This window comes from Terrapene carolina, unplaced genomic scaffold, assembly GCF_002925995.2.
Source record: "Terrapene carolina triunguis isolate 2854851 unplaced genomic scaffold, T_m_triunguis-2.0 Scaffold179, whole genome shotgun sequence".
In the NCBI taxonomy this organism is placed as follows: Eukaryota; Metazoa; Chordata; order Testudines; family Emydidae; genus Terrapene; species Terrapene triunguis.
Genome location: NW_020664530.1, coordinates 65,751 through 80,696, shown reverse-complemented (window position 1 = coordinate 80,696; position 14,946 = coordinate 65,751). Strand labels below are relative to the sequence as shown.

The window sequence follows — 14,946 nt, the reverse complement described above, 5'->3', positions numbered from 1 at the left end:
CTGATAAGCCACTAACATTTATCATCTCTGTTCACAAGGAGGGATATTTTAATAGATTCAGAGGTATAGAAATCCAGTGTGCTGAGAAAGGAATTGAGAGCAAGAGACTCCCAAATTCTATTCCTGGTTCTGTTACTAATTCCCTCTATGGCATTGGTCAAGTCACAGTCTTTCTGCTTTTGTTTTCCCATCTGTAAAATAAAACAATACGTCCCTGACTTGCACAGGGATCATGACAAGACCCTCCAGAGACTGGATCTCTGGCTTATCTGAGCAACTGTCCCTCGCAAAACTCGTGTACCTATTATGTTGATGATCCAAGTAGCTGGCCTCCATTTCTGCAGCAATAGGAGGCTTGGGAGACCTGAACATAAGAATGGCCATACTGGGTCAGACCAAAGGTCCATCTAGCCCAGTAACCTGTCTTCCGACAGTGGCCAATGCCAGGTGCCCCAGAGGGAATGAACAGAACAGGAAATCATCAAGTGATCCGTCCCCTGTCATCCACTCCCAGCTTCTGGCAAACAGAGGCCAGGGACACTCAGAGTGTGGGGATGCATCCCGGCCTACCCTGCTTATAGCCATTGGTGGAGCTATCCTCCCAACCTGAAGTTTTCCATGCATGCCAGTCATATGCATAGTGGTGTGATCTCACTGAACAAGTGCAGTTTTGTTGCAGTAGTAACTATCACAACCCTCCATTTGCCCTCCCTCAGCCCCAAAAATATACTAAGGCTGTGCTTAACCACCGGGTATAGTTACAGCACTATACAGATAAGTTCTAACATATAGTGTACAAACAATATTTTCAACAATATCTTTTTCCCCCCTTTTTCCAGACATTGCCCTGGGATTTATGGACGGTAAGATTAATATTTATCATTGCGTATTGAGATGTTTCTGTGCCTCTGATTCTGTAGCACTCTAGAGGATTTGTAATCATTTTCACATAAGGCAAAACGAAGCATTTGTAGAGAATGCCAAAATATTTTAAAGTATGTGAAGCCCATCTAACACCATTAGGAATGAACAGAAAAAAATGTCTTTATTATTTGGACAACAAAAAACAAAGAGCTACAGTCATCCAGGTTAATAGGATTTTTCTACTTGTGACATTTTTTGGCTTTAAAATTGCCATGCTGGTGATTCAAGGTCCGATAAAGTCATTTTTACCAAGGTAATTTAAAGTGATTTATTTTGTTGATTAGTGCAAACAACAAATTGCAGTATAGTAACAATGTTTTATGACCTTTATCATCTAGCTCATATACAACAAATCTTTCTGGGGGTTTAATTTAAAAGGAAATAGGATCTTCAGCCAGAGTTCTACCATAGCTCTATAGCCGAATTAATCAGCCAAAATCCTATTTTAATAATGTACATTTATGCCTTTGGTGCAGCCACTGCTCCACTCCCAAGAGCTGTTGCTCATCCCATCCCGAGTACTGTATAAAGCCATTAGGGAATGTTATTTAGGAGTCCCCTTGAAGATGCACATAGAGGGTTTCTGAGATGTATAAGGAAGGTTTGGCTGTTCTTAATTGATAGCCAAAATAAGACTTCCCTATCTAAATGCCTACATGTAAAACAATATGATGCAAAGCCATAATCCAGGTCAGAAAGCTTAACAGTAGGGATCTGATCTAAAGCCCATTGAAGTCAATAAGTTTTGAATGAGGTCCTAGACAGCCTGTTTTGGTAAGAGCTTAGATATGTTCCCAGCTGTCCATTTATGGTCACATCACGCTGGAGGTGGAGTTAATTTCATCCCAAGAGGAAAACAACTCCCAGATTTAAATGATTTAAAGTGAACCTTCTCTCTAAATCCTGCATTACCTGCTGAACAGATGTATCATATGCAGGGGATTCATATGTACAATTCTTCCTCACCCATCCCATGTAAAGCACAGAGAGACAAAAGTAAATGGTCTAGAACCTCAGCCAGTGTCAATTAGCATAGTTGGTTTCCCTGGAGCTTATTTATATGAGCTGAGCATCTGGCCTTACATCTTTTCCCTACATCTCTGCTGTGCTAGTTTTTCATGAATATCCTCAGCACTCCTGAACCCATTTGTTTGCCGTGCAGCAGCAGCAGTAATAGACCCCAGAAAGTTTTGCCTCGTGTCCACCGCTTCAGGCGCAACATGCAAAGCCTCCTAGGGTGCATTACAGGCCAGCAGGGAAACCAAACCGGGTTTGGGAGCTCTGGGGCCAGAAATAGGGCATCTGGTCACAGAGGTGGAAAGCAATTTTATATGAAGAGAAGGAGATACTCAGCTTCTGGGCAGGGCTAACGAAGAAGAGATATTTATATTGAGAAATTGTACTGAGGGTTTTCTCAGTCAAGCTGATTACAGCTATTTTCTGCTTTTATTTTCATGTATTTAATAGCTATTGGAGGGTGGTAATGGATGCTACTGGTCACCTGTTTTCAGATGTCTGAAGTTGTATTTCCTTTGAACTTCCTTTCAATAGACACCTAATTTTTTATTTTTCAAAATTCAGGGGTGGAGAGAGAATTGATCTTTAAATACAGTAAATTTAAAAGTAACAGTGGACATACCATCAGCTGGTATTTAGAAAATCAGCTACTGCTATAGAAAATGCAATTGCTCTTTCTCCTGTCTCCTGCTGCTGAATCAGGTATAATGATGTGCAGGAAGAAGAGGGCTCATTTTCATGAGCTTTCTTCCTACTTTGTGTCAAAGTGATGGCTGTCTAGACCGCCTGAGGAACCAAAGAACTCTAATCTGTGACCTTGTGCAGACTTTAGTAGCGCATAAATCTGTGGATCTTTTCTGTTGACTCAAGGCCTTAAGAAGCAAAATTTACAGCCCTGTTGCATGAATAGATAGCAAGTGTGATGCTTTTATAATGCTCATCTCTGCTTCTTAGGGAGGATTAAACAGAGTCCAGAACAAAAATTAAGGTTTCATTTACACATATTAGTTAGAATTTAATTTTTTACTTTTAATTTCAAAGCCAGTGTAAATGCCATGAGAACCTCTTGAAGTTATAACACTGAATGAATAGTAGATGTTTTATGTAAGTCTGCTTGTCTCACATTTTTCCTTTGTCGCTTGTCAATATTTTTCTTTTTTATAGCTAATTCTAGTTCTCTCCACTCCTGTTAAAACAAGTAACAAGCTTGACAAGGGCTTCACTGTTAAATAGTTTGGCTCAGGGGTTTCACAAGCTTTATTATGTTGTGAACTTCCTCTTAACAGAAAAACTGAGCCAGATTCACCTTTGCCCTGCGCTTTGTGTAGTCATTTGTGCAAAGTGTTTGTAAATAGCTGGCATTTTAATTTGGCAGCGTTTTACACCCATTTGGCACCGATGCAAATGTCTATGCAAGGTGGATGGTAACAGAGAATCAGACCTATTTTACAGGAAGGCCCCTGCCAGGGGGTTGTGTAAAGGGACCTAGTTTAAATGACATCAGACCCATTGTCAGTCTCTCTAGTATTACTTTGTCCCTCTAGTATGCTGGGACCAACACAGCTACAATTACACTGCACAGACCAGACCTATTGTCTTTTGGATCACTTCCCATCCTGTTCATGATCACACAGAGCGATCTCCCTTTCTGTTGGTGATGGAATGAGATCCTTGGGACAAGCAGAAATTACTTACACGGGACAACAGTGTTAGAGAACTATTTCATATACATTTAGCTACTAATGTGAGTTAGCAGCTGGAAACATGGAAGAGAGCCAGCACCATGTGATCAGCCAGCTCTGAGCAGCCCCTGCCAGCTCCATAACCATTGGTAATCCATATGGCACTGAAAAAAAAATCCGTAGTTTAGATAAACCACAGGGTTTAGTGTTACATTTGTTTATTTATATGGTTTTCTTCCATACAGACAAGCAGTGAACTGGTGCAGCCGGTAAGCAAACCTCCTAAACCTCTAACTGTTTTAGATTCATCTTTTAATCAGTGTGATGTAATATAGTTCTCTCTGTCATCTATCAATACCATTCTTTAGATTGCTAGCTATTGTCTCCAAATATTACAAACCACATAACTTTTCCTTAAACTGATTCACTTATTTTGCATTCTTTATCTTTAAACTAAAATTACTATAGTATAATATGAATTTTGTGTTGTCTCATCAAGTCCACCGTTATCTTTTTCATCTTGTTCTTTTCTTTGCTTTTCTGCTTGCCTAAAGCCTGATTCTTCAAAAAGTCTTTCCCTGTGTAACCTGGTCATGGAGGAAACCCCAAACAATGGGTCAACAGAAGATATTAACAGATCCCAAACTGATCTAGGTTCACTCAACTGGGGCCTAGAACTTAGCACAGCCAGTGTCAGCCAGGAGATCACTGCAGGTGGTCCTTTGCCTTTCCCTGAGGCAGAGCAAACCTCAAGAGAATCCACTGGTACATTGTCTGCTAGTGTTTGGCCTGCTGTAGGTGAGCAGGAAGATCATGCACCAGGGTCATCTTCTATAGATGAAAATCAGAGGACTTCACTGAAGGCACATTCAGATGCTAGAAATATCCCAGGCAAAGATTTGGAGACTGATCAGCCTTTAGCGAATGAATCCAGTTGTGAGATGCCTATCATTGGAACTGATAGCTTATTGGATGAATCCCCATATGATGTGGAAAAGGCAGAGGAGAAGAAGCAGGAGGAAGAAGAGTCTATGTGGGCAGGTGTGGAGCCATGTGAAAAGGTAGAGACCAGAGCTGTTAACTTCAAGGAGATAAAACATACAAAGGAGTTTGAAGAGACAGATTATGAAAATAAAGAACACAGTGAAGTAGAACCTCTTAAGGGCTTAGCAAAACGAGACCATGAAATCCTAGAAAACACTGAGATAGAAACTGTATGGGAGTCAGAATATAATAATGGGCAAACTGAAACAACTGTTGACAATTACCTTGAGGAAACTGGCCTGGAAAATCATGGGCAAATAAAATTTAAAGGGGTAAATGTCATTCAAGAGATAGATGGAATAGTTCCTGGAAGTTTGAGTACAGGGTTGGAAGATGGGGCTAACATAGCAGAGAACACATGTAAACATGTAGAATGTGCTGATGTTGAACCTGAGAATGTCTTAGATAACTGGAATCGTGACCATGAAACAGAGTGTTCGGATGACTTAGACCATGATGGCAGTGTTATTGGAGGGAGGACAGCCATGGAGTGCATAAATGTTACGGGACATGTTGTCCTAGATGTTACAGACCACTCTGAAAAGGACACTGCAGATGTTGGAAAAGTTCTGTGTGATGCTGAATTATTCAGTGCAGAAGAGTCTGTTAAAGAAACTGAAGACAATAGCTTCAGCACCCTCCAAAATGGTAGTGCTGCTGATGAAGGTCAAGCTGACTTTATACCCTTTGAAAAAGAATTGGCACTGCAGCCTGAGTCAGCTGACAAAGCTAATGCAAAGTGCAGTGATTCTTGTTTAGATAATGTGGATGATAAATTGGTAGTTAGGGCAGCACCTGCAGTGACCGAAGACCATAGTAGTAACATTAGTGTCCCTGGAGGAGCCTTGGAAACAGATCCCTGGCTGGCAAACTGGGATCCCACAGTTAATAATGATCCCTGGGGGTTTTCTAGTCTGTCAGATGGCCAAACAAATGGATTTGATAACTGGCCCTTTCCCCCTAAGCAACAAGACTCAGAGGAAAGTAATATGGAAAACACCTGGCCAAGCTTTAGTGATAAATGGTCTACCCAAGGCTTGGGAAGTATAGATAATAGCTGGGGAGACATGGGTGTAACCACAAGCAATAAAAATCAGGAGGTATCTTTAAAACAAGGCTCATCCGGGGAGCAGGCAAGCATTAGCAACTCTGGACCAAGCAAGGAGATAGCTAGACCCTTGGTTCTGTTTCAAGTGGGAAATTCCAGAAACGCTAGCACCGAGAGTTCAACTAGTCCCAAAGACAATGAGACCAACAACTCAGATTTATCTGAAGATGAAATTGCTAACCGGAGATATGGATTATTGTACCAGGAAATTGAGGCTGATAAAGAAGAGGTACCTACCCCAGTGTGTAGCATAGTCTAGAAAAAGAGTTCCTTAGGTTGTACATAACCCTGTGTTTTATAAACAGTCCATTTACATGTTCCCCCTGCCTCCTCTAAACCCCTTGCTAATCTTGTTGAAAATTTCTCATGCAACTATCCAAAATGTGGTGCAGCTCTAAACCATCAAAGCCCATTTTTGTATTTTATATTTTCTAAAAAAATACACCTACAGTCTTTTCAAAATCCTAAGATCAATCATTCTGCCTTTTTTAGCCTATTAAAATGTTACCAAGTAGCTTCTCTCACTAACTGTCTTGCCCTTCATCTTTTTTTTATTTTATATTATTTTTGGTGTATTTTTGGCATTTTTAAAAATTTTCAACTAAGAATATATTGACTTATTCTCTGAGTTAATAAACTAATTATATTTGTTCTGCTTTCCACTTCTATTAGGCATCCGGCAGCACATTTAATGGATTCACACAGGTAAGAAATAAACATGTTTGAGAGATTTTCTGTGCTGTCACGAGTGGACAAGGACTGGCCTTATGCTTTGCGGGTCTCAAACTGCCAGAAGCGTAAGGAGCGGAGGACAATCCCAGATGATGAGTTACCCCTTCCATTCCCAAACATCGTACATAATGGGCATATTCATGCTGATATACCCAAGTTATCTTTAATCTAGCCAGCTTGGGTTTCAGCATAGGGACTAGGGACCGAATGGCTAGGCAGCAGTTCTGCAGAAAAGGACCTAGGGGTCACAGTGGACGAGAAGCTGGATATGAGTCAACAGTGTGCCCTTGTTGCCAAGAAGGCTAATGGCATTTTGGGCTGTATAAGTAGGGGCATTGCCAGCAGATCGAGGGATGTGATCATTCCCCTCTATTCGACATTGGTGAGGCCTCATCTGGAGTACTGTGTCCAGTTTTGGGCCCCACACTACAAGAAGGATGTGGAAAAATTGGAAAGAGTCCAGCGGAGGGCAGCAAAAATGATTAGGTGCTGGAGCACATGACTTATGAGGAGAAGCTGAGGGAACTGGGATTGTTTAGTCTGCAGAAGAGAAGACTGAGGGGGGATTTGATAGCTGCTTTCAACTACCTGAAAGGGGGTTCCAAAGAGGATGGATTTAGACTGTTCTCAGTAGTAGCAGATGACAGAACAAGGAGTAATGGTCTCAAGTTGCAGTGGGGGAGGTTTAGGTTGGATATTAGGAAAAACTTTTTCACTAGGAGGGTGGTGAAGCACTGGAATGGGTTACCTAGGGAGGTGGTGGAATCTCCTTCCTTAGAGGTTTTTAAGGTCAGGCTTGACAAAGCCCTGGCTGGGATGATTTAGTTGGGGATTAGGTCCTGCTTTGAGCAGGGGGTTGGACTAGATGACCTCCTGAGGTCCCTTCCAACCCTGATATTCTATGATTCTATGATAGGCTGACCCCATGAGTAATTAACCAGGGTTTTGGGTGGGCTTGACCAGCTTGAGTAAAGCTAGCACAGGTACGTCTATACAAGCTGCAATCGCATCCCATGACTTCAGTGTAGACATACCCAATGTCATTAGGGTGACCAGATGTCCTGATTTTATAGGGACAGTGCCGATATTCAGGGCTTTGTCTTATATAGGCGCCTATCACCCTCCATCCCTGTCCTGATTTTTCACACTTGCTATCTGGTCACCGTAAATATCACTGATATGGCGCCAATATTTCAGGTGAAATCCTGGCACCACGGAAGTTAATGACAAAACTCCCACCACTTTTGTGGGGCTAAGGTTTCCCCCAATAAGCTACTGTGTTTTAGATTTTTAGCTGAATTTTTTGGAAGTGAATTTACTCAGACCCCAAAATGTTAAGTGTGGGTTTCATATTCTTCCACCAACTTTTATACTTGTGTGTACATCTTTGTGTTCATTTTTTAAAATCTGATTTTCAGTAAGGAAGTTAGTTCTATATTAGTTGTTAACCACAGAAATGTACTGGTGGTATTTACTCGGTGCTGGGCCTCGCAGAGGTGCAGCAAAAGCGGGGTATGATGGGGAAAAGTTGCTTTAAGTGACCTTTGCACCCTCACAATCTTGGGCTGCTCCAGGGCCCCCAGCATAACTTAGTCAGCTCTGGGTCCTATCTAAGATACAGCAGCATCCCTGGGCTACCCTATGGGCCACAGCATGCTGCTTGGAATCTCTGCAATGCTGTGGCTCCGCTCCTGCCTTTCCCATACTCACCCCCCTTACACTAAGTCTTGTGATGTGGCCCTCAGAAGGCACATTAGCTTCCAACTCCCACAGCTGGAATTGGGGCTTTCAATGCCCCTTTATGCTGCTCCAGCCTTTTTACCCATACAATGGGTCTGGAGGGGGAAGAAAATCAGTGGGGAAGAAAATCTCACCCTTAATTTCTTACAGAACCAAATCTTTGTACCACTTAAATAAATCAAAGCTCTCACTGAATTCAGAAGGACCAGAATTTGTCCTTAGTATTTTTGTGACCTGACTATATATAATGGACCAGATTTTTAAAAGCTGTCTTCCACCTTTGCACCTGCAAATTATTGGTGCAATTTTGCATCCACAATTATTTGGTGGGACAGTTGACATCATAGGGACATCTATGCATCTTCACCTGCTAAGATAACTCTGTGATGGGTGCAGAAAAGAACTTAAGCTGGGTAGAACAGAATAGAACAAATAATTACAAACACAAAAATGGAGGCCAGTACTTAAAAATCTGCCTCATTACATGTGAATTTTAAATTGACACTGAAATTTTAGGGTGGAACTTTCAAATGAATGTTGGTCAGACTCTTCTCTTGTTGAAGTATATAGCAAACTTAAAAGCTATTGAATCCAGTGCACTTTACCTATAAAACAGCCAAGCAGAGCTGGTCAAAATGTTTTGATTTAAAAAAAAAATGTTGAAGAATGTTGTTTCAACAAACTTGAGGTATTTCTTAACCCATTTCAATGTCAGTAAAAATTCAAATTGAATATTTTTGTAATTTTATGAATTTTTTTTAATGTATAAAGCTTTTTGTTTCTTCTTTGCTGGTGAGATAGTGGTAGAAAAAAACCTACTTTGTCTCCCTTTTAAACTTTTTTCTATTGGAAAAAAAATGGGGGAAGTGTGAAAAGAGGGGGGGGAGAGTGGGAGGTTTTCCCCACCAAAACCAAAATTTTCTTTTTTAATTAAAAAAAAAATCTAATTCTAAAACTTTCATCAAAAAAGCATGAAAATTCTTGAATGAAATTAAAAAATCCACTCTGAAAATGTTTCACAAAATATACTAAACTTTTTTTGAACAGCTGTACAGCTTGAGTTGTCTAGTTGGTGATATCATCTGTCAAATAAAGGCAGAGGAGAATTTGTGTATTTATAATAAACATTTAACAAATGTAAAAGTTATTGCACGCAATGCACTCAAATTGTAAAACCGCCCAATGTCTATTTTATATTATAGCCTCCCAGAGGAAGTCAGAAGACCAGATAGTGCTTAGTTAACATTTGACTAAATCTACAAATGTTATCTAAATCTGTTGTGTGAAATTCTAAAATCTGATACATGTACCAAAATTCCATACTTATGTGAAAAAAAACCTATTTAACTTGCTTTCACATCCCCCATCTCATTTGGATAAGCAGATTTTAACTGTCTGAAGGTACTGTGCTAATGAATGGTTCATTGTTTAAATTCCTTTTTTTCTTATGATTTTCTTTCAATTTTTTAAAGATATCCTCATTGATTTTGAAACAATCATGTAACATGACATAAAATTTAACATAAACTATGGGCTGACAACAACCAATCATTTTACAAAACAGTCTTCTGGTAAATAAGAATAGACCATGTCGCTAGGGTGTATGGGAAGGCAGAATTGGGCTCTGTGATTGCAATTCTTATCCCTGCTCCAGCCACTTTACAATGCAGAAGAGAGTCAGAGCCACGTAAAGGAGCCCTAACAACCCCAGGTCCAGACAAGGGAGAATTCCTTCAGTGCAGGAACTGGGGAAGATGGCTTCAGATTATCCTCCAAGAACCCCATCATAAATCCAGGTTTTATATAGCGGATGTGCTGGGAGCATGTCTGGGGGTAAGCAGGGCCACAGCACAACATTGTGGAGATTCGGAGCAGTACTGCCTCCCATAGAAAGATGGGGGCAGGCTGCCATAATTTAGCCAGTCCAGGTCTCAGAACAGCACAGAATCAGGAGAGTACAAAGGTGAGCTATAGTAGTCCCTTCCCCTCCCCGCCGGACTGCTAATTCTGTGATTCTGTCCTTAAAAACGTATCATAGGCTATGTCTACACTACCGCGGTAAGTTGCCCTACGCTACGCAACTCCGCTTATGTGAATAACATAGCTAAAGTCGACATACCTTATGTCAAGTTACTGCGGGGTCTACACCGCGGGGGGTCGACGGGAGAAACTCTCCTGTCGACTTACCTTACTCTTCTCATCCGGGGTAGAGTACAGGGGTCGACTGGAGAGCGATCTGCTGTCGATTTGGTGGGTCTTTACTAGACCCGCTAAATCAACTGCCGGTGGATCGATCTCAGAGTGTCGATCCCCGCTGTAGTGTAGACCTCTGCCCCCAGACTCTCATCCCTCTACCTTGAATGGTCCTTTACAATATGTGCTAACTACTTATGCTAAACAATCTGCTCCACCTTGCATTTAGCTGTGACACGTGGAGTGCCTTTCCCAGACCTGAAGAAGAGCTCTGTGTAAGCTTGAAAGCTTGCCTCTCTCACCAACAGAAGTTGGTCCAATAAAAGATGTTACCTCACCCACCTTGTCTCTGTAATAGAGCTGTTGTAAGTTAGGTGTATTGTGAGACCGTGAACTCAGTTTTACACTTCTATGCCTTCATCAGGATAATGTTTAATAAATTTTCATTCTTCCATAAAGTATTTCTAAAAGACAGAATGTTTAATTGTCTACATTTGAGGTAAACTTATTAAAATGGTCTGTTCTGGGATCTGATTCTCCCTCACTTACTTAGGTAAAGCTCTGAAGTCAATGAGAGCGTTGCCTGACTAAGCCTTACAGAATCAAGCGTTTGGTAGACTTCTAAAATATTTTTTCTTGCTTCCTTCTTGTATATCCTTAGGACACTTCTCTATTCACAGTGCAATCCAATCAGAATGTGGTAGATAACTTGGTAAGTTGTGGCTTTTATTTCTTTTTTTAAATGTCCCATAAAATATTGTGTTGCGTTTTTGCAAATGCATCTATTGCACTGATGTGCTTCCATCTTTTAAATCATGTACCCTTTGCTTGCAAGGTTGGGCTAAGGATTCTGTGAACTTTTCCCCACTCAAACGTTTTTCTACAAAAGCAAACCATGATAAAATAAACCCACAACAACCAGAAACATTGCCCTGCACCCAGCATCTTAAAAAGGGATGTTTTTAAATATTCCAAATTTAATTTTTAGAATTTTAGTTTTATAATATAACAGCACTGGTCAGTTTGCACATAACTTATATTCGTTTTTATAACCGGTGCAGTCATTGCAATCAAGAAAGGGTATTAATAAACACCACTGTGCAATGTTAACCAAGTAGATGCTGGCCCAAAATGGCACCAACTTTATTCTCTGTTACAATAATACATTATCTTTGTTACAATTTATCCAGCTGGAAATATTACTTTTGATCAGTGGTTTTTCATATATTTAATCAGACACATTCATTTTTATTATCATACAGGGGTTTAGAAATGTTTGTGCAAGTGACCATGCTCTGGTAGACAATTTATTCTCACCAATACTCTACTGCAGTCTTGATTTAGCTAAAGGTGATGGAAAAACATGAAGTGTCAGCATAGTAGGAAATAGAGACGTACACTATATATGCCAGCTGCCAAACAGGAAAAGTTTGAGAATATTATTTGGTGTGGTGTTTGTACAGTACATATGCATATATCCAGAAACATAATAAATAGTGTATTTCCATCATTCAATAAGTGTACTCTGGGCAGTATTTAGCTGAAGTTCAAACATGGTAAATAGACTGCACATTACTTGGTAAATCCTGTTGTGTGCAAGCAACTTGAAGAAAATCAATATAATCTGCATTCTAACAATTGTCTAAGTAGCTACAATTACTTATAGTATTAAACCTCAGGGAACTTATTAGTGGACTCCCTAGGTAGAACTGCCTAGTGTTTTTCATTCCAGTTTCTGATTTCTTCTTTGTGAAATACCATACAGCTAATATTAATTCACTACATAGAAACGTGCTGCACAGCAAGGTATAATATAATGAATGTGTCTTTATACTGTGCCAACTCCTGACATCCTTACGTAGGCAAACTTCCATTGACTGCAGTGGGAATTGGCCTATTTAAGGAATGAGTGAAAAATAAGTAAAGACCTCTTGATTTTACTTGAAAAATATTGGAAAAGAAAATGTTTTAATCTCTTAGGGTATGTCTACACTACGAGGGTAGTTCAATTTCACTTAAATCAAATATGTGGAATCGATATTACAAAGTCGAACGTGTGTGTCCACATTAAGGACAGTAATTCGACTTTGTGAGTCCACACTAACGGGGCAAGCGTCGACATTGGAAGCGGTGCACTGTGGGCAGCTATCCCACAGTTCCCGCAGTCCCCGCTGCCCATTGGAATTCTGGGTCGAGCCGCCAATGCCTTCTGGGTAAAAAAATGTGTAGAGGGTGCTTTTGGGTAACTGTCGTCATCCGTCCGTCACTACCGACCTCCCTCCCTCACTGAAAGCGCCGGCGGGAAATCAGTTCGCGCACTTTTCTGATCAGTGACAGCGCGGACGCCACAGCACTGCGAGCATGGATCCCGCTGCGACCATCGCTGCAGTTGTGGCCGTTCTCAACGCCTCGCAGCTTATCATACACCTTTCCCTGAGGCAGATGCAGAGAAATCAGGCGAGGAGGCTACGGCACCGCCGTGAGGGCCTGAAGTCGGAGAGTAGCACAGAGCTGTCAGAAACCACGAGACCCAGCGCCCAGGACATCACGGTGGCAATGGGTCATGTGGATATTGTGGAACGGCGATTCTGGGCCCGGGAAACAAGCACGGACTGGTGGGACCGCATAGTGCTGCAGGTCTGGGATGAATCCCAGTGGCTGCGAAACTTTCGCATGCGGAAGGGCACTTTCCTGGAACTTTGTGAGTTGCTGTCCCCTGCCCTGAAGCGCAATGACACCCGGATGCGAGCAGCCCTGACTGTCCAGAAGCGAGTGGCCATAGCCCTCTGGAAGCTTGCAACGCCGGACAGCTACCGGTCAGTCGCAAACCACTTTGGTGCGGGCAAATCTACCGTGGGGGTTGTTGTGATGCAAGTAGCCAACGCAATCGTTAAGGTACTGCTCTCAAAGGTAGTGACCCTGGGAAACGCGCAGGTCATCATAGATGGCTTCGCCGCGATGGGATTCCCAAACTGCGGTGGGGCTATAGATGGGACTCACATCCCTATCCTGGGACCGGACCACCAGGCCAGCCAGTACATTAACAGAAAGGGCTACTTTTCAATGGTGCTGCAAGCACTGGTGGACCACAGGGGACGTTTTACCAACATCAACGTCGGATGGCCGGGCAAGGTTCATGACGCTCGCGTGTTCAGGAACTCTGGTCTGTTTAGACGGCTGCAGGAAGGTATTTACTTCCCGGACCACAAAATAACTCTTGGGGATGTGGAGATGCCTACAGTGATCCTCGGGGACCCAGCATACCCGCTAATGCCCTGGCTCATGAAGCCCTAAACTGGCGCCCTGGACACAGAAAAAGAACTGTTCAACTACCGTCTGAGCAAGTGCAGAATGGTGGTGGAGTGTGCTTTTGGCCGTCTCAAGGGGAGATGGAGAAGCTTACTGACTCGCTGTGATCTCAGCAAAACCAATATCCCCATTGTTATAGCAGCTTGCTGTGTGCTCCACAATCTCTGTGAGAGCAAGGGGGAGACCTTTATGGCGGGGTGGGAGGTTGAGGCAAATAGCCTGGCTGCTGATTACGCCCAGCCAGACAGCCGGGCGATTAGAAGATCCCAGCGGGACGCGCTGTGCATCCGGGAGGCTTTGAAAGCAAGGTTCCTGACTGAGCAGGGTAACCAGTGACTGTTAAGTTTGTGGACACAGAAGCTGAACCTGCCCCCGTTTCTTTACCCAGTTTATGTTGACTATCTTCTCCAGCTACATACCCCCTTCACCCCCTTCCCAAAAAATAAAATCTGTTCTGTTTTGTTAATGAACACCGTTGTCTTTATTACTGTTTTCGCGGGAATGTTTTAAACCGGGGACGCAGACTGTGGCGGGGGGCGGGTTTAGTGTTCTGATGCAAATGATGCTTCTAAACTCCAGGAATGACAGGCTCCGCAGTGGTGGACTGGTTGTTTCAACGGAGCCTGCCAGCACTCCTGGGCGGGACTGCGTGTATGTGTCGGCTAGGTGACTTTCTGGCAGTGGGAGGAGGGTTACAGATCCCCTGCTTCGTGGCTCTGTGATCCAGGATAAAGACCGCTGCATAAGATCAGTAACTGCCCTCCCCCGCCACAAAGTCACAGAGCAACCCCCCCCCCACAGAACATGAAAACCACCTCCCAGACTGACCAGGGTAACTAGTGACTGCACTGTGTATGTGTCCTGATGCTGGACCTGCCCCCGCCTCTGTACCCTGCTAAAGGTGACTGTCCTGTCCAATTACCAAGCCCCTTCCCCCCCCTTCAGACAGACTCTCCTCCAAAAGAAAATCATGGAAACAGTAATTAACAGAAACGAATATTTTATTATGAACCACACATGAAACGGGCGGGGGGGGGGAAACTTGTGTGAGGTGGGTAGGAAAGGACTTTTCAAATTTTGAGCAGTCTGCAGGGGTTGACTGAAAGTTTTAATGGCCCTTGCCGCCCCTCCTTCTTTGGACTTTGGGTGAGGGGGGTGTGGGACTTGGTGGCGGGGGAGGGCGGTTAGAGATAGACT

At 42.6% G+C, this 14,946-nt stretch overlaps 1 protein-coding gene across 2 annotated transcripts in view; it reads left to right on the top strand.

Moving 5' to 3' along the window:
- LOC112112029 (amphiphysin-like) overlaps positions 1-14,946 on the top strand; it is a 185,809-nt gene that overhangs the window by 137,863 nt on the left and 33,000 nt on the right. The window contains exons 13-16 of one of the 2 annotated variants that reach the window (XM_026654043.1): positions 840-863; positions 3,869-3,892; positions 6,448-6,480; positions 11,102-11,152. In XM_026654043.1, coding sequence (XP_026509828.1) covers positions 840-863; positions 3,869-3,892; positions 6,448-6,480; positions 11,102-11,152 — 132 coding nt within the window. Of the gene's footprint in view, positions 1-839; positions 864-3,868; positions 3,893-6,447; positions 6,481-11,101; positions 11,157-14,946 lie in introns of both variants that reach the window. The other variant, XM_026654042.1, reaches the window with a different exon arrangement.